This window comes from Tachyglossus aculeatus, chromosome 2, assembly GCF_015852505.1.
Source record: "Tachyglossus aculeatus isolate mTacAcu1 chromosome 2, mTacAcu1.pri, whole genome shotgun sequence".
NCBI classification, from domain to species: Eukaryota; Metazoa; Chordata; class Mammalia; order Monotremata; family Tachyglossidae; genus Tachyglossus; species Tachyglossus aculeatus.
Window position 1 is genome coordinate 136,297,553 of NC_052067.1, and position 22,602 is coordinate 136,320,154.

Sequence of the window (22,602 nt, forward strand, 5' to 3'; positions counted from 1 at the left end):
TTGCACTTGGATTTTCTCCCTTTATTCATCCTTCCCTCAGCCCGTTAGCACTTATGTACATATCTGTAATTTAATTTGTTTATTTAGATTAATGTCTGTCTCCCCCTCTAGACTGCAAGCTCATTGTGACAGGGAATGTGACTATCAACTCTGTTATGTTGTGCTCTCTCATGTGCTTGTAAAGTGCTCCTTACACAGTAAGTGCACAGTGAATACTATTGATTGATAAGGCCTATATTCACATCAAGGATCCCTTAAAGGAAAGTTGCTTGCTGTTTTACTGGCTCCAAATCTTTGTCTACTTTCAAAAAGGAGCCAGAAGAAAATGGCAGACACCTGCAAGGATGGAACACCACCTTCTCTGGACAGGAAGCCGAACCAATGCCAGAGTGGAAATTGGGTCTAGGATCAGGATTAGAGAAAGGATGAAATGGAGGCAGATGAAAAGCTTCTGCTCTTGACTGGGCAGAGCTGAGAGAAAAGGCCTCCTCTGAAAATGGATGGGCAGAGAAAACCGTGTTGGATTCCCAAGACTGTGAAAATCAAGTTGAGGTTGGAGCCTTGGGTAGAGAAATATTGCTTTACATACCTGGATTTTATTTTACGCTCATTTTGGCTTCTGCTCATCTTGCTTAGAGTTTATACCATTTACATTTTCTCAGTGCTCATTGTTGATTAATCCTTTTAGCTAATTTCAAGCCTATTTTTAGTTTGGGGAAAGTCCTTTATTGAATCAAAAAGAGATAATTATGTGTCTAATATTCTGGTATCTATGTCCTTCTTTAGGGCAGGGGACAGAAATTTAGCAAGGCTTCTGGTTTTTCTACCACAGCACTGGGTTAGGCAGCTGAATCCTAATTGATTCCATGACTTGTTTTAGGATATGTTTTCAAGTTGTTCAGGAGTGACAGTAAATGACTTTCAATTTGGGGATAGTCTTGGCAGGAAATACTCCATAACGTAGGGTGAAAGGTTGGGAGTGGTGAGTTACCAAAACTTTTGGACATGTTCAGCATGAGGACTAAGAAAATGCTATCATTGCAAATTTGTTATGAGATGGCTGGTCTACCACGGAAGCATCATGAGGGCTTTGCCATCATAGGTTTCTTCAGACACCTCTGTTCCACAGAAAGTACTTCACTATTAGCAGTGCCTTTATCAAATACAAAAAATTAGGTGTCTGGTTCCAGTCCCTAATTATATTACTCATTTCTATTTGTATTATGGGAACTGGAAGATTTTCTTTCAGTTGTTGTGATCAGAATGACTGTTTCTTTGTGAAAACACTGGATACACGTTCACGGATCTGCTTGGTCCTCACCCCGTAAATGATAGGGTTGAGAGCGGGTGGGAAGATCACGTACAGGTTGGCCAGGAGGATGTGGACGTAGCTGGGGATTTTGTTGTGTCCAAAGCGGTGGGTGAAGAAGGAGAAGAGGGCTGGGGTGAAGAAGGCCAGGAGAACGCAGATGTGGGAGATGCAAGTGTTTATGGCTTTGAGTCGTGCATCCTGGGAAGGGAGTCTGAAGACAGTGTAGAGAATCCTGATGTAGGAGATGGCGATCAGCAATATGTCCAAAAGAACAAAGCAGATGGAACATAAACCATAAATGATGTTGACTTTGATACTTGCACATGCCAATCGGGCAATGCCCATGTGCTCACAATAGGTGTGGGGGATGATTTGGTGCTCACAGTAGGGCAACCTCAAGAGAAGAAACACCATCGGAAGTATCAGAGAGAAATTCCTCAGAAGAGCTAACCCTAGGAATACCCTAATGGATTTATTGGTGAGGATGGTGCAGTAGCGGAGAGGCTTGCAGATGGCCACATAGCGGTCGTAGCCCATGGCCACGAGCACCGTACTCTCCATGCCGGTGAATATGTGGATGAAGAACATCTGGGTGAGGCAGCCCCCAAAGCTGATCTCCCGCAGGCAGAGCCAGAAGATGCCCAACATCTTGGGGATGGTGGCCGAGGCCAAGCCCAGATCTGTGATTGCCAGCATGGCCAGGAAGTAGAACATGGGCTGGTGGAGGCTATGCTCGGTCTTGATCACGAACAGGATGGTACAGTTTCCCACGAGAGCGATCAGGTACACAGCGCAGAAGGGGAAGCCCAGCCAGTTGTGTGCAGCTTCCAGCCCTGGTACCCCCAGTAGGAGGAAGGAGGAAGGGTGGAATTGGGTGCCATTGTGATTTCTGTTGTCCACGGACATTACTGGAAGAGACTCTGTTCTCCTTGTTTCATTTAATGTGGGTTCTGGAAAGACCTAAAGAAAATACATTATAGCTCTGCTATCTGAGCAGAATCCATTTATTTTTCCCAGTAATCTGTGTCTTGGTTTCTCTTTAGGAAAGGTGCTACAACAATCGAGAAACAAATCCCTCATAGACCTGAGTAATGCTTATATTGACCAAAAATGGAGCAGATAAGCATCGTCTTTGTGGAATTCCCTCCGAGTCACTCCATCACGATCCTTGCAGGGGTCTTGGGCCTGCAGACCATGTAGAATTTTCCAATTGATCAATCAATCGATAAATCAATCAGTCAGCCAATCACCAGTGGTATTAATTGAGTACTTACTATTGAATGAAGAAAACTGTACTAAATGCTTGGGGGAGTACAAAGTCCAAGATCAGGCTCACAGTGCAGTTACTGATAGAAATAATCCCTTCCCTTTCCCTCTTCTGGAACCAAGACTCTCTCCAGAATTGGAATGAGTCCTAGACATCCTCAAGTTATGTCTGACTAATAACTCTGGCCCCCAGGAGAGAGGGAAGAAATGAAATCAGCCATGCATTGGAATTGTGTTTCCCCACAGCTCTGTTGTCAACAGGTTTTTCTGTCCCTCGCCCCAGCACGGTGGCCCTGTATAATCACTGCTTCTATCCCCACAGTGGAAAACCACGTAAAGATGTCCAGGAGTAGACTCAGGATGGATCACATACGTGCATCCTCAAAATATTTCCCAGAATGTCAGAGTGTCCCAGAGTGGGATGCTCAGAGGAATGGGGTGGGTTGGGTTGTGGTGGAAGAGGAGAGAGGTGAGATAAGAGGGTGAAGCTGATACCTTGAAATTGATGGTGATGAGGGAGAGCAATGACATTACAAAGAGTTCTGCTTTAGCTGTACCCAGAGGTAGATGGAGAGATTCAATTAGCTGGCCAGATGGAACCCCAGACCTTATTTCACATTACTGTATTCCAAGAGAGATTCTCCCTATGGACAAGTTGTGCCCCGTATTGGGAAGTATGAATTTACAGCAGGTAACAAAGAAATACAACCTTGGTCTACCATTGGATACAAGTTGCATTTTTGTGGATTATTTATATGTGAACAACCTAATTTTTCTACACCCAATATAGATTCTACATGCCATATATTTTTTTAATAAACTGTGACTATGTCTATGCTACTCTTGCATGGGCACAAACTGGTGAAATTTATTTTGGGTGCAGAAAATGTAATAATAATAATTGTGGTATTTGTTAAATGTTAAATGTTAAATTTGTTAAATGCTTACTATGTGCCAAGAACTGTACTAAGCATTAGGGTGATCATGTAATCAAGTAATCAGGTTGAACACAGGTGCTGTCCCACATGGAGCTCACAGTGTAAGTAGGAGAGAGAACAAGAATTTGATTTCCAATTTTCTGATAAGGAAACAGGACACAGAGAAATTAAGAACCCAGTTTCTCAGACTCCCAAGCAATGTTGTTTTCACTAGCCACACTGCTTCTCTCTGTAGTTATTCCTCTGCCCTATTTATGAACTTCGTTTCATTGTGGTTTTTAACTTCTTTTTTTCCAGTAATCTTTCAAAGAGATTCTGAACACACTTTCACCATCAAAGATGAGGTCCTTTATAGAATAGAGAAGGAACCCAAATGTGAAGACATGGTATAGCACCAACATAAAGTCTTGAAAATAGTCATGAAACTAAATCAGATTGTGTTCCTTCAGAAATCTTCCTGAAAAGAGGGAACCTAATATTTAGACATCCAAATGAGCTTTCTTCATTCAATAGGAATGTCATAGGTCTCCAAGGCATAATCACTTTCTTCAAGAAGAAAGGTGAGAGAGCTGATAGGCATTTCCTGGGCCTATCACTGCAATTGCAATGGAACAGGGAAGGACACCAAGAAGACCTCTATTAGCTATATTTATTGATCTTCTATAATGCATTTAACATCATCTGCATTATTGGAGTCTGGCAACAACTCTGCAAATTAGGCTGCCCAGAAATGTTTCTCAGATCATAAGGAAGAAGTGTGGCCAAGTGAAAAGAGCACAGGCCTGGGAGTCAGAGGACCTGAGTTCTAAACCCAGCTTCACCTCTTCTCTGTGGCGTGACCTTGGGCAAATTACTTGACTTCTCTGCGCCTCAGTTACCTCTTCCGTTAAATGGGGATTACGACTCTGAGCCCCAGCACTTAGTACAGTGCTTGCCACATAGTAAGTACATAACAAACACCATTACAAAAAAGATCATATCCATGCTGCAATGTTGGAGGGAGCAACAAGGGATCTGGAAACTGATAACAGGATATGCCTCTGTTCCTTTGGGAAATGCTTCCCACTCAACAGGCCATGAGCATTGTAGAATGTTTATGAGCTGGTGGATGCTGGAAATGACATTTGAGAGGCACATACGAGTTTTTTAACACTATCCCCATCTTTGTGCCAAGCCCTGTTCTAAGCACCGGGGTAGATACAAGCTAATCAGATTGATCACAGTCCATGTCCCAGAAGGGGCTCCTGTTTTCATTTTACTTATGAGGTAACTGGGGCAAAGAGAAGTGAAATGACTGACCCAAGGTTCCACAACAGACAAGCGTTGAAGCTGGGATTAGAATCCAGGCCCTTCTGACTCCCAGGCCCATGCTCTATCCACTAAGCCAAACCACCCCATCCCTCCAAAAAGTTGCCTCCCACTTTAGACTGCATCCATTTAACTGCTCCGCTGTTAGCACCACTGCCGCACAACAGCTATCAACCCTCTCCCCTCAGGGAAAGGCCCCCTCCCACCATGCACAATGGGCTCCAGAAACCAGGGGTTCAGCTCAGCCATAAGAAGGGACAATAAGCCTGAAAGAGAGCACCCCTTCCTTATCATATCATTCCATTTACCAGCTCAGCCCCATATTCACTAATCCATTCTCTTACTTCAATATTGGCTTATTTATCCACTTGGACTTGTTTTTTTCCCTGTTTTAATTTTGGGGTATTCCTCAGTATAAATCCACTTGTCATTTCCAGGAATCACATTTGAAAAAAGTGTGAGATATAGTACTTTTCATAGAAGACTCAAAGTTTGACTGTTGGATAGAGCAAAGGAATGGGAGTCAGGGAACCTGGGTTCTAAGCCTGGCTCCACCACTTGCCTCCTGGGTGACCTTGGGCAAATCACTTATATTCTCTGGGGCTCAGTTTCCGGAGGTGAGTAAAATGGGGGTTAAATACCTGTTTCCCTTCCCCCACTGATGTTGAGCCTCATGTGGAATGGGAATAGTGTCTGATCTGATTGTACTCTATCTACCCCAGGGCTTAGCACAGTACTCAGCACAAAGTAATCACTTGACAAATGTCTCAAATGTTATCATGATTGTTAGGTACTCAATAACTGATCTGAATGATAATTATGTCTATGAAATAATTTGAATCTGAGAAATCTTACACAAAGCCAAAGTTCTTCATTGCACATTCAAACTATAATACTGTTATTCTATTCTGTTACTTCGGGAGATCCCTATCTAACATGCGTAGGTAGGCACAGAAGGAGAAAATAAAATCAAGAAATCTGGCATGCCCCAGTAATCCCCAACAATGGGACCTCAGACTTCATTACTAAGTTTTCTAAGTTGTGGTGTTGCCCTCTCTCATAAGGAAATCTGGACGTTCCACATGGCTTCTTAAAGAAGGTGATCATTTATGATCCACATTCAACATTAGATGGTAGAGGAAATGTAATCTGAGGGCTGAGAATTAGGAGACGAGAATTCAAATCCCAGTTCTTCCACTGGCTGAACTGTGAGCTTGGGAAAGTCACTTAATCTCTCCAGACCCTATAAAATGGGGATGAGAAATTTTGAACCCCATGTTCCCAAGCAAATAACCTCATATCTACCTCAGGGCTCAGTACATACTAAGGCACTTAATAAATTCCATTGTTATTAAGACAGACTTGCCAATGAAACTGTGGAGCACAGACAACTAGCATTAAGCAATGTTCATAGCAGCATAATTTCCATAGTAGGTCATGGAAAATAGCAGGTCACCTAAGCAACTCTTTAATGATAAATTGAAATGTTCACCTGGAAGCATGGTGGACTCAGCAAGCATTTTCAAGATGAAGAATTACTATTCTCAAACAATGTGACATAGAGGTGGGAGATGACTGCCAGAGAAGCTGAGGCCATCAAGAGAGAGCTTGTTCCTAATGAATAAAAGCTTGGGAAAGATTTAGGATACCAAGAGGTAAATTACAGGTGCTGCATGTGGTGAAGAGAAGAATAGATAAAATGGAGAGGATCTTACTGGTAGTTTCATGACCTTCCAAGAAAAGCCTAAAACTGCTTTTCTCTCTCTCCCAATCTCTCTTTCTCACTATCTATCTACTTCTCCCCTCCATCCCCTATTTCTCTTTCTCTCTTAGTAAATAGGCTCCATTAAAATATTCTTCAAAAATATTTCATTCTTCTCCATAGCCCAATAAAAGGACCAGAGAGATTCTGTTCAAGCAAACAGGTCTTGTACAAAAGCAGAGCATTACATAAAGCAGGTATTAATTATAAAAATGCCAATGACCATCCTGCTGGCTTTACAGAATTGGGAGGTCATTTCTTTGTGTCCCAAGAATCAGCTGGATCTCAGACCATTGGAAACCCCATGTTCCAGGAGCACACTTATTACACCAAAGATATATACCCCTTTTCATACTTATGCCCAAGTTGTCAGACTGAGCCATCCCACCTGCCCCACTACTTCTGCCCTGAATGAATTTGTCTGTGTTGCCCTTGCACTTGGATTTATACCCTATATTTATCCCAGCCTCAGACCCACAGCACTTATGTACATATCTATAATTCATTTGTTTATAATAATCCCTGCCTTCCCCTTTAGACTGCAAGCTCCAGGGATTGTGTCCACCATTTGTTATATCATGCTCTCCCAAATGCTTAGTACATGCTTAATAAATACCACTGATTGACTGATGAATGACTAAGGCCCAGGGATGTGGCTACGAGAACCTTGTTCACCAAGAATGCATCATCCACCTTCCAAAAACCTTGAGAACCTCTCCTTTCAGGGCATGGGGTGAAACAGAACCTTAATCAGTGTGGGCACCAGATTGATCGATGAACAAAGAGACAGTAGCTCCTTGTGAGTCTCGCAAGGAGCCTGAAGTGCCCTGTGTAAGAACATCCACATTGCCTATATATCCCGGAGCCCTGAGTACACCTGATCTCAGGCTGACACTTTGGCATGCTCTCCTCTGGAGAAGAGCCTGGAGAAGACTCTCTGTGTTGCCTTTTAGGGTCGCACCATCCCAAGACTGAGCTGGAGATACCCCACCCCTGCCCCTTCTGCACCCTCTCCTTACTTCCTGGGTGGGGTGCAGGAGGAAGGAGGAGGGATGTGACGGGGTGTTCTTGTGATTGCTGTTGGCTATGGGGATTACTGGAAGAGACTCCATCCTCCTTATTTCACTTATCATGGGTTCTGGAAGACCTAAAAAAATAAATTATTGCTTGCCTATCCAAGTAGAATACAGTTTTATTCCCAGTAACATTTTTCCTGGTTTCTATTTGAGAAAAATGCTACATCAATACAGAAACAAATCCTTCATAGAACTATAACAATAATGATGCTTGACCCCTAGTGGACCAGATAACATCATCTTTGTGGAATTCCCACTGAGTCACTCCATCATGATCCTTTCAGCAGTCCTGGGCCTACAAACCAAATAGGATTTTCCAGTCAACCAATCGATGAATCCATCATTCAGTCAATCATCAGTGGTATTAATTGAGCACTTAACTGAGTGCAGAACACTGTACTAAACTCTTGGGAGAGTACGAAGTCCAAAGTCTAAGCTCGGAGTGCAGTCATTGAAAGACATGATCTCCTCTCTGTCACCCTTCTGGAACCCAGATTCTCTCCAGAAATAGAACAAGTCCTGGACAAAGCAGCATGACTTAGTGGAAGGTGCATGGGCTTGGGAGTCAGAGGTCATGGGTTCTAATACCGGTTCTACCACTTATTAGCTCTGTGATTTTGGGCAAGTCACTTCATTTCTCTGTACCTCAGTTAATTTATCTGTAAAATGGGGATTAGAAATGTGAACACCACGTGGGACAATCTGATTACCTTGTATCTATCTACCCCAGCATTTAGAACAGTGCTTGGCACATAGTAGCTGCTTAACAAATATTATTATTATTATTATTACATTATTATCATTATCTGGCTAATACCAGGAAAAAGGGAAGAAGTGAAATCAGACATTCATCAGAATTGGGTTTCCCCATAGCTCTGTTGCCAACAAGTTTTTCTGTCCCTTGCCCCAGCACGGCAGACCTAAATTATCACTGGTTCTGTCCCCACAGTGGAAAGCCATGTAAAGATGTCTGGGAGTATTATTGTTATTATTGTTATGGCATTTGTTAAGTGTTTACTATGTGCCAGAGACTGTACTATGTGCTGGGGAGAATACAAGCAAATCAGGTTGGACATATTCCCTGTCCCAAGTGGGGCTCACAGTCTCAATCCTCATTTTACATATGAGGAAACTGAGGCACAGAGAAGTGAAGTCACTTGCCCAAGGTCACACAGCAAACAAGTGGTGGATCTGGGGTAAGAACCCATGACCTTCTGACTCCTAGGCATGTGCTCTATCCACTAAGCCATCCTGCTTTTCTGTAGTATAGTATAATAGAATCGGGATGAATCGCATATGTGCAGCCTCACAATATATCCCGGAGTGTCACCCAGTTGGATGCCCAGAGAAGTAGGACATGATAGTAGAATCCCAGATTTACACATCAACTAATACTAGGACTTGGATGCTCCAGTTAGAAAATTTATCAGGGAGACATCATAAGTACCAGCCCATTGTCAGGGAGTGAGATGGCTACCAACCTTACCCCAAGAGAGGAACCAATAGACGGTATGCCATATTATGGAATAATAGTCTTAATTTGGCTGAAGGTTGTAACAGGACACCCTGCTAAGTCCTACTACACTGTTGAGGGATTCTTTGGTGAGACACAAAATTGATAAGTTTTTGCATGTAAATAACTCAATGTTCTGTACACACTACATATTTTTTATTCTCCAGAAAAATCAATCAGTCAAATCAATGGTATTCACTGAGCACTTACTATGGACAGAGCACTGTACTAAGCGCTTGGTAGATACAATAGAGTTTATAGAAATGATTCCTATCCTGAAGGAGTTTACAATCTAACAAGGGAGACAATCAACAAAGTAAATTACCCACATGGGAATAATAATAGCAATCAATCAATCAATCGATCGTATTTATTGAGCACTTACTATGTGCAGAGCACTGTACTAAGCGCTTGGGAAGTACAAATTGGCAACACATAGAGACAGTCCCTACCCAACAGTGGGCTCACAGTCTAAAAGGGGGAGACAGAGAACAGAACCAAACATACCAACAAAATAAAATAAATAGGATAGAAATGTACAAGTAAAATAAATAAATAAATAAATAAATAAATAAATAAATAAATAAATAAATAAATAGAGTAATAAATATGTACAACCATATATACATATATACAGGTGCTGTGGGGAAGGGAAGGAGGTAAGATGGGGCGATGGAGAGGGGGACGAGGGGGTGAGGAAGGAAGGGGCTCAGTCTGGGAAGGTCTCCTGGAGGAGGTGAGCTCTCAGCAGGGCCTTGAAGGGAGGAAGGGAGCTAGCTTGGCAGAGGGGCAGAGGGAGGGCATTCCAGGCCCGGGGGATGACGTGGGCCGGGGGTCGACGGCAGGACAGGCGAGAACGAGGTACAGTGAGGAGTAATAGCAATAATAATAGTAACAATAATCATGGTATTCATTAAGCACTTACTATGTGCTAAGCATTGTTCCAAGCACTGGAGTAGATACAAGTAGCAGAGTATAAAGATATTTGCCTAAGTTGTGTGGAGTTGAGGTGACTATCCAAGTTCTTAGAAGGTACACACCCAAGAGCCTAGATGATGTAAAAGGGGCAATGCAGAAAGGAGAGGGAGAATAATAATGATAGCATTTATTAAGCGCTTACTATGTGCAAAGCATAGGTTGGGGAGATGAGAGGTTAATCCAGGAAGGCTTCCTGGAGGAGCTATGGTTTTAAGAGAGATTTGAATATCGGAAGAGTTGCAGTCTGTCAAATGTGAAGCTTCTCTCTACCCCAGAGCTTAGTACAGTGCCTGACACATAGTAAGAGTTTAAGAAATATCATTTAAAATTTTTTCATATCATGTACTTAGTACCTGACCTTCAATGGGACTTCAAAACATAACACAGCTCAGCCAACATGATCTCTGTAGTATGAGAAACTGGGGGGACATACAGGGAACAACATCAAAAAGACATTTATTTGCTATATTTATGGATCTTCCAAATGCATTTAACATTATCTCCGTCACTGGATTCACTAATAGGTAGCTAGACAGAGGTAAATGTGTCAATGAAATTTTGAATACATCAAGTAGTATTAGGCAATGTTCAGGTCACCTAACTAATGATGAACTGTAATGTGTAAATGGAAAAAGGGCTGATTCAACATGTTTTTTGAAGATGAAGAATTACTAGTCTCAAACTATATAAGAAGCATGATGTAGAGAAGCAGATGGGTGCAGTGGATAGAGCACAGCCCTTGGAGTCAGAAGGTCCTGGGTTCTAATCCCAGCTCCACCACTTGTCTGCTTGCTATCTTGGGCAAGTCACTTCACTTCTTTGTACCTTGGTTACCTCAACTGCAAAATAGGGATTGAGACTGTGAACCCAACGTGTTACAGGGACCGTGTCCAACACAATTGGCTTGTACCCACCCCAATACATAACAGTGCCAGGCACAAAGTTAGTAGATAAATACTATTATTATTATTAATAAACTATGTGACATAGAGGTGGGAGATAGCTAGAGAAGCTGAGACCATCAGGAGCGGGGATGTCCTCAGTAAATAAAGGCTTGGGGAAGGTTAGGATACAAAGGGGTAGATTAGGAAACTTGGACAGGTGCTGCCATTGGGAAAGAGAAGAATAGATAAAATGGATAGGATCTTACTACCAGTTCCATCATTTTCCAAGAAAAGCATAATACTGCTTTTCTCTCCCAATGTCTCTTTATTAATGTATTTATCTGTGTGCTTATCTATCTACCTAACCATGTATCTTTTTCTTTCTCCATCCTTTCCCTTATTTCTCTTTCTCTCAGTGAATAAGCACCATTAAAATATTATTCAAGATACTATTCTCCATAGCCAGGCAAAGAGCCAGAGATAGACGTGGTTCAAGCTCCAGGCCTTGTATAAAAGCTGTTGGGCAGTGTGCTGCACAAAGTAGATACTAATTACAAAAATGTCAATGACCAATCTGCTGCCCTTACAACAGCTGGAGCTTTGAGAATTGGAAGAGGTCATATCTTTGTTTCAAGTGCTTCCCTTTCTTCCTTACTAATCTTGTATCTTTTGCTCCCTGGAATTACCTAGATCCCAGACCATTGGAAACCCCAGTTACCAGGAACACACTCACTACACCCAAGACTTATCCCCCTTTTTCAAACTGATGCCAAGGCTCTCAGATTGAGCCATCCCACCTGCCCTGCCACCCCTATCCCTGAAAGAATGTCCATGCAACACCCTTGCACTAAACTTTACATGATTAATTTATCCCACCACAGCCTCACAGCACTTTTGTACATACCCATAATTTATTTGTTTATATTAAATAAATAATATTTATTTAGACTTCTAGACTATAAGCTCCGTGTGGTCAGGGAACCTGTCTACCGACTCTGTTATAACTTGCTGTCCCAACTGCTTAGTACATGTTCTGAACAAAGAAAGTGCTCAATTAATACCACTGATTGACTGATGAATGACAGACCCAGGAGTGTGACTATGAGAACCTTATTCACCAAGGGTGCATCATCACCAGCCAAAAATGTTGAGCATCTCTCCTCGCAAGAGCTGGGAATCAAGCCCAAATTAGTGTGAGGACCAGAATGATTGATGGTTGAAGAGGCAGCAGCTCCTTGGGAGTCTGAACTGCCCTATGTAAGAGCATCCACATTGCTTATATACCCCTGTACCCACAGTACACATGTCTTCACACTGACACATTGACATTACCTCTTCTGAGATGCCTGGAGAAGACTCTCTGTGCTGTCTTGGAGGGCTGCACCATCCCCCATCCATCACCAAGGCTGAACTGTAAATACCCAACCCCTGCCCCCTCTGAACCCTCTCCTCATTGCTCCTCTTGGAGCTGTAGCCCAGTGTTTGTATGGCCAGGATAGGGTGTTATGGTTCTTGGCACCAGCAGAATTCCTTGCTTTCTCCTTCCCTCAGCCAGTGTTTGTCTCTGCAGTTCACCCTTCTTGTTCCCAGCCCAGCCCAAGCAGACTCACGTGTCTATGCTGCTGCCCCAGCAATCCTCTGGCAGAGCTGGGGCTCTTCAGCCAAGGAGCAACGGCCTGAATCTAATGCCTGCATGGACCAGATAAGGGAGAGATGTTTATTGCACCTGAGCCCCTTGAGAGCTGCCTCCCCTCAAGGCTCCCTGGAACGTGCAATAACAGGGCAGAAGAGTCCCTGCATCCCTAACCCCAATCCTCTTAATCGTTGAGCCTTCTCTAGGTTGGTTTGACCTACTCTGACCTTTTCCCTTGCAATCAGCCTCCCCTGGATCCCTACAAGGAGAGCCTGGCTGCTCCCAAAGACCCTGGAAAACCCTACATCTTGACTCTTTGGCTGCTGTTGACTGCTCCTTCTGGGACTATCTCTTTATCTCCTGGGTGCCTTGGTTCATCATCCCTTTCCAATTTAACCTTTTACATGGGTGGTCTTCAGAGTAACACTCTGGCCTTCTGGGTCCTGGTTTTATCTCCCATTAAGCCAGGCCCAAATACCTTGGGAGGATGTCAGGTGCTTGGATTGTTCTGTGTAATATCACAGGATGTTGCACTTTCCTGATGTGTCTGTTTCTAGTCCTTTCTCCCCACACTTGGACTGTGAGCCTCCTGGAAAACAGGGACCATATCTAGTTTGCACTTGTGTATTCTTACCCACTTCTTAGTAAAATGCTTAGTAAACACTACTAGTACGACAACTACTACTACTACTACATCTAATGGTCCTCTTGAGTGAGAGGGCACTGAGTGCAAGTCAGATACTGATAACTAATTCCCACCACCTTTCATCTATTTACTTATTATTATGTGTAAATATCTAGAATTCTATTTATTAATACTAGCGCCTCTTTACTCGTTTTGATGTCTGTCTCCCCACTTCTAGACTGTAAGCCCAGTGAGGGTAGGGATTGTCTCCCTTTACTGCTGAATTGTACTTTCCAAGATCTCAGTATAGTGCTCTGCACACAGTAAGCACTCAATAAATATGATTGAATGAATGAACGAACCTAAGGACTTAAGAGGCTATCAGCTTATTTATTTCACTTATGTGTTCATTTTTTGTTTCCTTTTGTGGTTGCCATCTTAGAACTCCCCTCTCAGGGTTGCCCCTGGAGAGTTTCCAGTACTCTACCAGTCTCAGCTACGGGAGAGACAGTCAAGCAGAGGTCTAACCATTCCATTTCTAGCTTGGGCAGTGACTAGCAAGTGGGAGACAATCTGCTACAAGTCAAAACTCACCCGTGCTGGGCAGCAGCAGCATGGGGGAGAGTAGAGGGCAGAGACTCGAGTTTACTGTGTAGAAGGCGGCAATGGTAAACCACTTCCATATTTTTTCCAAGAAAACTCAATGGATACACTACCAGAATGATTTCAGATGGAGAGCGAGGCATTCTGGGAGTGATGTGTCCATGGTGTTGCTATGGGTCAGAAATGACTCCATGCATAAGACAAGACAAGATAATTTAGAATTATATTTCCCTCTTGTTCCCACCATTTGATATCAGTGTCTGCCTTTCTCCCCCATTTGACTGTGAGGTCCTCAAAGACAGGGACCATACTTTCTATTTTCATTGTATGCTCCCAAGCACGTGATATGTACACAGAAGATCCGTCAATACTAAAGATGGTGGTGATGATGATAAGAGAGAAGGGGCGTGGCTTAGTGGAAAAGCATAGGCATGGGAGTCAGACCTAATCCTGGCTACATATTCTTCTTATTATTATTATTGTTTTCTTTGTTAAGGACTTACTATGTGTCAAGTACTGTTCTAAGCGCCGGGTAGATTCAAGTTAAGTTGTACAAGGTGCATGTCCCATATGGGGTTCAAAGTCTAAGTAGGAGAGTGAACAGGTACTGAATCCCCATTTTTTAGAGTTGAGGAAACTAAGACACAGAGACATTAAGTGATTTGCCCAAGACACACAGCAAGCAATTGACAGAGTTGTTTATTAGAAACCTGGTCATCTGCCACCTGTATGACTTCTGGGAAGTCACTCCCCTTCTTGCTTCAGTTTCCTCATCTGTAAAATGGGGAATCTGTACCAGTTCTCCATCTCATAAAATTGTGAGCCCATGTGGGATAGAAACTGTGTCCAACTTGATTATCTTACAACAGTTCTTGGCACAAAGTAATCACTTAACAAAAAAACTCATCATTGTCATTAAGAAATCAGAGCCCACTGGGGCAGGGGGTTTGGTGAACTCAATTCTTTTCTAAGAGCCCAAGAGAGCAATGGCAAAATAACTTCCCAGGCAAGGAGGGGAGAAAAACCATTCCCTGATTCCATTTCTCCAACCCTGTTGTCCTCCCTGCCAGGACAAAACTACCCATGGTTCTGGTAGAACCCGTTCTCATGTCTTCTGGATTTGTTGAATTGTAACGTGCTTTCTCTGTGTTTTAATTTGTATTCTAACTGTCCCCTCCAGAACAGATAGAGCAGTTCCACTTCTTTCCATAAGATCTCCAGAGATAGGCCCCCATCACTTCACTTGATGTCCAGTTGCTAGAAGGAAAAACACAAACCAAACAAAACCATAGCTAGGCATAATAATAATAATTCTGTTATTTGTTAAACATTTACTATGTGCCAAGCACAGTACTATGCTCTGGGGTGGGACACAGTGCTTATCCCATGCAGAGTTCACAGTATCAATCCTCATTTTACAGACGAGGTAACTGAAGTCCAGAGAAGTGAAGTGACTTGCCCAAGGGCACACAGAAGACAAGTGACAGAGCCAGGATTAGAAACTATGACCTATGATCTTCTGACTCCCAGGCTTGTGCTTTATCCATTAGGTCATGCTGCAGGTCTGCTTTACACCTTGGCAGGTGATTGTCTTTCATTTTGCCAAAAAGGTGCCTATAGACTGTGGGCACCTTGACTCATTGGCAGAGAGTGGCCACATGGAAGCTCCTCATCCCCTTGACCTTCTTGGTTGTGCTTCTCTGGACCTTCCCCACCTCGGGTTTTCACTGTGTTTCTGGTGGGATTCCTTTCATTCATTCAATCATATTTATATTTTCAACTCCTAGTTTAGGACTCGAGGGGAGAGGGAGAGATGGCCCTCTCCCAGGTGAGCAGGGCTGAGAAAACTTGAATCAATTTCAGAAATGCAGGAAGGTTTAACACTGCCTGTATTTGAGGACAAGGAATTGCAGGGGTTCCTATTCACCCAAATGTTTCCACCCTCATATAGTGTGGAAAAGTTTAACACTGTCTCTGTGGTTGAGTTTGAGGCTAGAGGGGCTCTTCATAATGAACTCCTAGCCATTCATTCATTCAATTCATACAATCACATTTATTGAGTGCTTACTGTGGGCAGAGCGGTCATCTGAGGGAAGATTCCTGACATCACAGAGTTCAGCCCCTTGCCTCTGAGAAAGCCTGTGTGCAGCCCAGATGAAAGTGTGGTGTGTTTCTTTTAAGATTTCCATTCAGCAACTATCCCAGTATTTATCAAACAGTGTTAACAGTCCTTACCATCAGAATATTTTCTTCTATCCAGCCTAAATCCTCCTTGCTGCAGTTTCTTTGTTCTGTTTTTAGTAGAGATAAAGTCATTCATTCACTTCCATAAAATAACAAGGTTGCTTGACCTTGTCTTCTGAATATTCCCTGCTGGCTCAGCCTTTTCTGACGTCCCCTTCATATTCATCCTCCTTGCCCTTCTCCTCCTGGTCCTCATCCTCATCCTCATCAAGTGCTTAGTACAGTGCTCTGCACACAGTAAGTGCTCAATAAATATGATTGAATGAATCCTTGTCCACCTCTTCCCCCTTATTCTCCTTTTGTCCACTTTGTCCTTGCCCTCCTTCTTGTCCTCCTCATCCTTCTCATCCTCTTCCTCCCTCTCCTCCTCAACCTCCTTATCTTTGTCCTTCTCCTCATTATCCTCTGCCTTTCCTTTACTATTTTCATATGCAGATTAATAATCAGTATTAATTGGGGTAGTGAGCACTGTAAAAATCACTTGGAAATGCACAATGCAATTAAAACACATGGTTCTCTCTTTGAGAAGTTTATAATGCAAAAGAGAATGCAGACAGACACACATATACTGTTTTAGAACGTCTTGGCCAAAGTTTTTTCCCTTACTGCTATTTTGCTTGGGAGGAGATATGTGACCTAAAGATCTTACATTTTGAAGCCATGGGTAGTCAACAGCTGCTCCTGGGTGCAGAGCAATAGGCCAGACATCTGGGAAACAGGTAAGGGAAGTAAAACCTAATCTCTGCCCTCAAGGACTTTACAGTCGAATGAGGAAAACAATAGACATTTCCTCGAGAGGAATAAAATTGACATAGGTGAGAGTCACAAGTAGATTCATTCAACAGAGCAGTAGACAAAAGCTAAGGGTTTGTTGGGATGACATCACCAGGAAGGTGAAAGCACTTCTAAGGGAATGCCTCCTGAAGTGCAGGAGGTGGTTTTATGGAACAACTTTGAAGAGCAGCGGCATTGTCTAATGGATAGAGCACTGCCTGGGAGTCAGAAGGACCTGGGTTCTAATTCTGCCTCTTCCACCTGTCTGTTGTGTGACTATGAGCAAGACATTTCTCTGGGCCTCAGTTACCTCATCAGTTATATCAGTTTCCTCATCTGTAACATGAGAATTAAGACTATGATCCCCATGTGAGACACAGTCCACCCTGATTAGCTGTATCTACTCCAGTACTTAGTACAGTGCCTAGCACATAGTAAACGCTTAACAAATGGACTGTAAGCTAATGCGGGGAGGGACTCCGTCTGTTTAATGTTATATTGTACCCTCCCAAATGCTTAGTACAGTGTTTCGCACACAGTAAGTGCTCAATAAATATGATTAAATGAATGAATGAATGAACACACACAGGGTGCTTTTGATGTATAAAAAACCAGGGGCAAAAATATTTTCCTAAAGCTTGGGAGTTGGCTTAAATAGCAGGTAAAGTCACAGAAAATGGCAGAGACTGTGGAAAACAGCATGGCCTAGGGGGAAAAGCATAGGATTGGGCATCAAGAGGCCTGAGTTCTAATACCAGGTATGCCACTTGCCTGCTGTGTTACCTTGAATGAATCACTTAACGTCTATGTGCCTCAGTTTCCTCATCTGAAAAACAGGGATTAAATAATTATCTCTTCTCCATCCTTAGACTGGAAACCCTAGGAGAGGAAGGGACAAGGTCTTATCTGACTACATCATATCTTGCACTGGGCTTGGCACATACTAAGCACAGAATAAATGTCAACAAGTATCTTAATAATGATTATTATTATTAGCATATACCAAGCATGGGGAGCAGGCATGTCCAAATGGAAACACAATTTGACTGGGAGTCAGGAGACCCAGGTTCGAGTCCTAACTTTTCCTGGCCTACTGTGTGACCTTGGAAAAGTTATTTAACCACTCTGGACTTCCATGTCTTTGTCTTTAATATGGACAAAGATAGCCTTATGCCCATATGGTACAGGGACTGTGTCCAATCTCCTAACATTAAATTTGGCCCAGCGCTTGGCACCTCAAAAGCATTTAGTAAATGGATAGTGATCATATATCAAACAGCCTCAAACGATGTCCAAAGGCCTCATCACAAATAAACAACTCCTTCTTCCTCTTAGACCAGTATCTGACAGCTTTAGGATTTTAAACTGTCGTTCAGCCTGCTGAAAACCAGAAGAGTACGACTCTCTGTTCCACTTGGGCTCTTAACTCCAAATGGTTTCTTTAAATCTCCCAGCCCTGGGCCTAAGCTCACTGGCCACTTTTGGTCATCCAGAAACAAAAGAAAAGAAACTCAAAGCCCTGCCTCATTTCTACTCAACCCCTACCCTAGTTGCAGCCCCTGAACCGGAATCAGTGCCGCCTCTGGTGCTGCTATCCAGACTTGTGGGGTCAACAAGATAGAGAATGACTTTTCCTGCAGGATCCTAAACAGTGCTTAGTACCATGCTCTGCACACAGTAAGTACTCATAAATATCATGGATCGATTGACTAACTAGCTGTATGTCTAGAAGCAATCTTTAATCTGAGGGAATCAATCATTGGTATTTGTCAGTAGTATTAAAAAATGCCCTTTAATATTGACAAATGCAGAGAAAGGCCAACAGGATGATCATACAAATTAAATCCAAATCTTAGAGTACATACTTTCCAAAGAAAACATTTTTGCAGAAGTTAGATGTGCATTTGCTGCTGTTGATTTCTTCATTCTTTGGTTTCCTCTGTTGAAGAAGATCCTTTTACTTAGAGAAGGACTGTGGCCTAATGGGGATCAAAGATATGGGTTCTAATCCCGACTCTGACACTTGCTGCGGAAGCCTGGGCAAACTACTTACCTTCTCTGTTCCTCAGCTTCTTCATAGGTAAAAAAGGAATTTAACACCTATTCTCCCTCCTTTTTAGTCTGGAAGCAATTCATTCATTCATTCATTCAATCGTATTTATTGAGCGCTTACTGTGTGCAGAGCACTGTACTTAGTGCTTGGAAAGTACAAGTTGGCAACATATACAGATGATCCCTACCCAACAACGGGCTCACAGTCTAGAAGGGGGAGACAGACAACAAAAAAAAAAACATGTAGACAGGTGTCAAACTCATCAGAACAAATAAAATTGAAGCTATATGCACATCATTAACAAAATCAGTAGAATGGTAAATATGCACAAGTAAAATAAATAGAGCAATTAACTCACTGGACAGGGACAGTGTGACCTTGGTAGAGTGGCTGACACAAAGTAAACATGTAAAATGTTATTATTATGATGATTCTTATTATTATCATTATCTTTATTATTATTATTCCTCAATCCAGTTGGGTCACAGTCAGTTCTGGTCTCTTAAGGGTTAATATCCCCTTTGCCCACCCAACAGCCTGACCACCACTTCACGGATCTGCTTGGTCTTCACCCTGCAGATGACAGGGTTCATTCATTCATTCATTGATTCATTCATTCAATCGTATTTATTGAGCACTTACTGTGTGCAGAGCACTGTACTAAGCGCTTGGGAAGTACAAGTTGGCAACATATGGAGACGGTCCCTACCCAACACTGGGCTCACAGTCTACAAGGGGGAGACAGAGAACAAAACAAAACGTATTAACAAAATAAAATAAATAGAATAAATATGTACAAATAAAATAAATAAATAGAGTAATAAATACATACAAACATATGTACATATATACAGGTGCTGTGGGGAGGGGAAGGAGGTAATGTGGGGGGATGGGGAGAGGAAGGAGGGGGCTCAGTCTGGGTCAGTCTCAGTCACTGTGGGGGGCAGCAGCAGGTACAGGTTGGCAATGATGATGTGTATATTTGGGGGGATGGTGTGACCCCCAAAGTGGTGGGTGAAGATTGTAAAGAAGGCTGGGACGTAGCTGATAATGATGGCAGAGATGTGAGCAGTGCAGGTGCTAAAAGTTTTGTGCTGAGCTTCCACTGAAGACAGGCTCGCCACAGCTCCGAGGATCGCGGTGTAGGATGCAGAAATACAGAAGATGTCAAATCCCCCAAATAGAATGGCAACAATCAGCTCATAGATTGTGTTGACTTTGATGTTACCAATACTTCTACTCCCGCCTCTTATGCCAGTGTCTGACAGTCTTCGGTTTTTAAACTGTTTGAGCTCAGCTTACCCAGACTGGTGGAGTACTACTCTCTGCTTCATGAGTGCTCCTAACTCCATATGTTTTCTCCTGACTCTCCCAGTTCCGGGCCCAAGCTCGCAAACCACTTTCACTCAGCCCAGAACAAAAGAAAGGACAGTGACTGCTCTCCCTCACTTCTATTCAACCCTTACCTCAGCTGTGGCCCCAGAACCAGAATTGATGCTGCATCTGGTACCGCCATCCAGACCTTCAGAGCCAGCTTGATGGCTAAATGACTTTTCCTACAGGATTCTGGACAGTGTTTAGTACAATTTATTGCACACAGAAAGAGCTCGAGAAATACTATTGATTGATTGACTGATTAACTAGCTATATGTCTAGGAGTAATCTCCAGTTCTAGGGAATCAATCCTTAGTATTTTTTCATTGATAGTATTGACAAACACTGTTTAGGATTGATCAATTCAGGGAATGGGCAACTGGACGATTTTACAAATCAAATCCAAAGACTTTCAAAGAAAACATTTATGCAAAAGATAGATGAGTGTTTTTTGTAGAATGAACTAAGGAGCTCTGAACAATCCGTGAAACATCACCGTTCATCTCCTCATTCCTTGGCCTCCTCTGCTGAAGAAGGTCCTTCCCCTTAAGAAGGAATGTAGCCTAGTGGAGAGTGAGGATCTGGGTTCTTATCCCATCTCTGACACTTAATGTGTGTGCTAGAGCAAGTCACTTACTTTTCCTGTCCCCCAGTTTCCTCTTCTGAACAAAGGGAATTCAACACCTGTCCTCCCTCCTATTTAGACTGGAAGCAACTTGTTGAGTAGGGACTATGTCCAATCTACTTATCTTGTATCTACTCCAGTGATAAAAAACACAAGTGTAGCCAAAGGAAGATAACATGTGGTCTGGGGAAAATTGGGTGGAATAACCAAGAATTCAAAAATTTTACCTCTAATACTGAGAAAACATGTTTATTGCATAACAGGATATGCCAATTCTCCTCTGGGCACCCAGGAAGGTAAGAGGGGCTGGGCACCTCGTGATTGGATTCTTCCTTTGAACAAGATCAGTTCATGACTAGAGAGAGAACAACTTTCAAGGTGGAGAAAGGTAGCTGAATTTGGGAGTGGCGGTGGGGGTGGGGGCGGGTAGGGATGGACACAAGGAGGACTGAGAGAATTTCCAGTTACATTGGTAGGGTTGCCAGGCCTACTCCATCCCCTCTCCAGTGCCCAGGGTGTCTTTATGCTAGGCTGTGAGAGCACAGAAGTCTGTCTGATCCCTAAACCCAGTGTTTCTCCAGGGGGTCGTCTAACTACCTCTGACCTACTCCAGAGTCAGCACCATCCCGGCCCACATTTCCATTTACTACAGGGCCAGCGATGCCTTCAAACTATTAACTGCCATCACCACACAGCTGCCCATAGCTTCTTTAGCCTCACCAATGGTGCCCTCAGATGTGCCAGTGTTCACTGCTCACTGCCTGAAGCTGGCCCCGCTTGTGTCCTATGAAGAGCTGAAGATTATGCCAAAAGAACCTTTGGTGTCCCCCTTCTCCGCCACCAGGTGGCTTCTTACATAACCCCCCCTCTCCCCACCCAATCTCTCCCCAACCTCCTGGCTGGATTGGAAAGTCCCTCAGTCACTCCTGGCAGCCTGGACAGCTACAGAGAGATAGCTTCCAGAACTTGGAAAGGTGGATCATTCATTCAGTCAGTCATATTCATTGAGCAGTTACAGTGTGCAGAGCACTGTACTAAGCACTAGGAAAGTACAATTCAGCAATAAAAAGAGTCAATCCCTGCTCACACCGGGCTTACAGTCTTGTTAGGTGCTTCCTATGTGCTAAGTACTGAACTAAGTGCTGGATCCCCTCCTGCCTCCCTCCGTTCTCTGCCCCCACCTTTCCCACTCACCCCACAGTCCCCTCTCCCTTCCCAGATCCCAACCCTCCTGTTCAGGTCTCCTTCTCAACAAGGTCTATGGTTTGACCATGACCCTCTCCATCATGGCCTGGACTCCATTTACTCTATCCTAGTCTTCTCGACCTCTAAGCTGCCTTCGACACTGTGGACCATCCCCTTCTCCTCAACACGCTATCCAACCTTGGCTTCACAGACTCTGTCTTCTCCTAGTTCTCCTCTTACCTCTCTGGCCATTCACTCTCAGTCTCTTTGGTGGGCTCCTCCTCCCCCTCCCATCCCCTTACTGTAGGGGTTCCTCAATGGCCAGTTCTTGGTCCCCTTCTGTTCTCTATCTACACTCACTCCCTTGGCGAACTCATTCGCTCCCACGGCTTCAACTATCATCTCTACGCTGATGACACCCAAATCTACATCTCTGTCCCTGCTCTCTC

General features: G+C 43.3%; 1 protein-coding gene and 1 non-coding gene across 2 annotated transcripts; one reads left to right on the top strand and one right to left on the bottom strand.

Annotated features, from left to right (window-relative positions):
* Positions 1 to 1,258: 1,258 nt before the first annotated feature.
* On the bottom strand, positions 1,259 to 2,218 carry LOC119949816 (olfactory receptor 52E8-like). The gene has a single exon (XM_038771658.1). The coding sequence runs from the start codon at positions 2,216 to 2,218 to the stop codon at positions 1,259 to 1,261; it is 960 nt and encodes a 319-aa protein (XP_038627586.1).
* An 11,523-nt stretch (positions 2,219 to 13,741) lies between these two features.
* LOC119924941 lies at positions 13,742 to 13,879 on the top strand. The gene has a single exon (XR_005449618.1). It is a non-coding gene; the product is annotated as a small nucleolar RNA SNORA7 (small nucleolar RNA).
* The last annotated feature ends 8,723 nt before the right edge of the window (positions 13,880 to 22,602 follow it).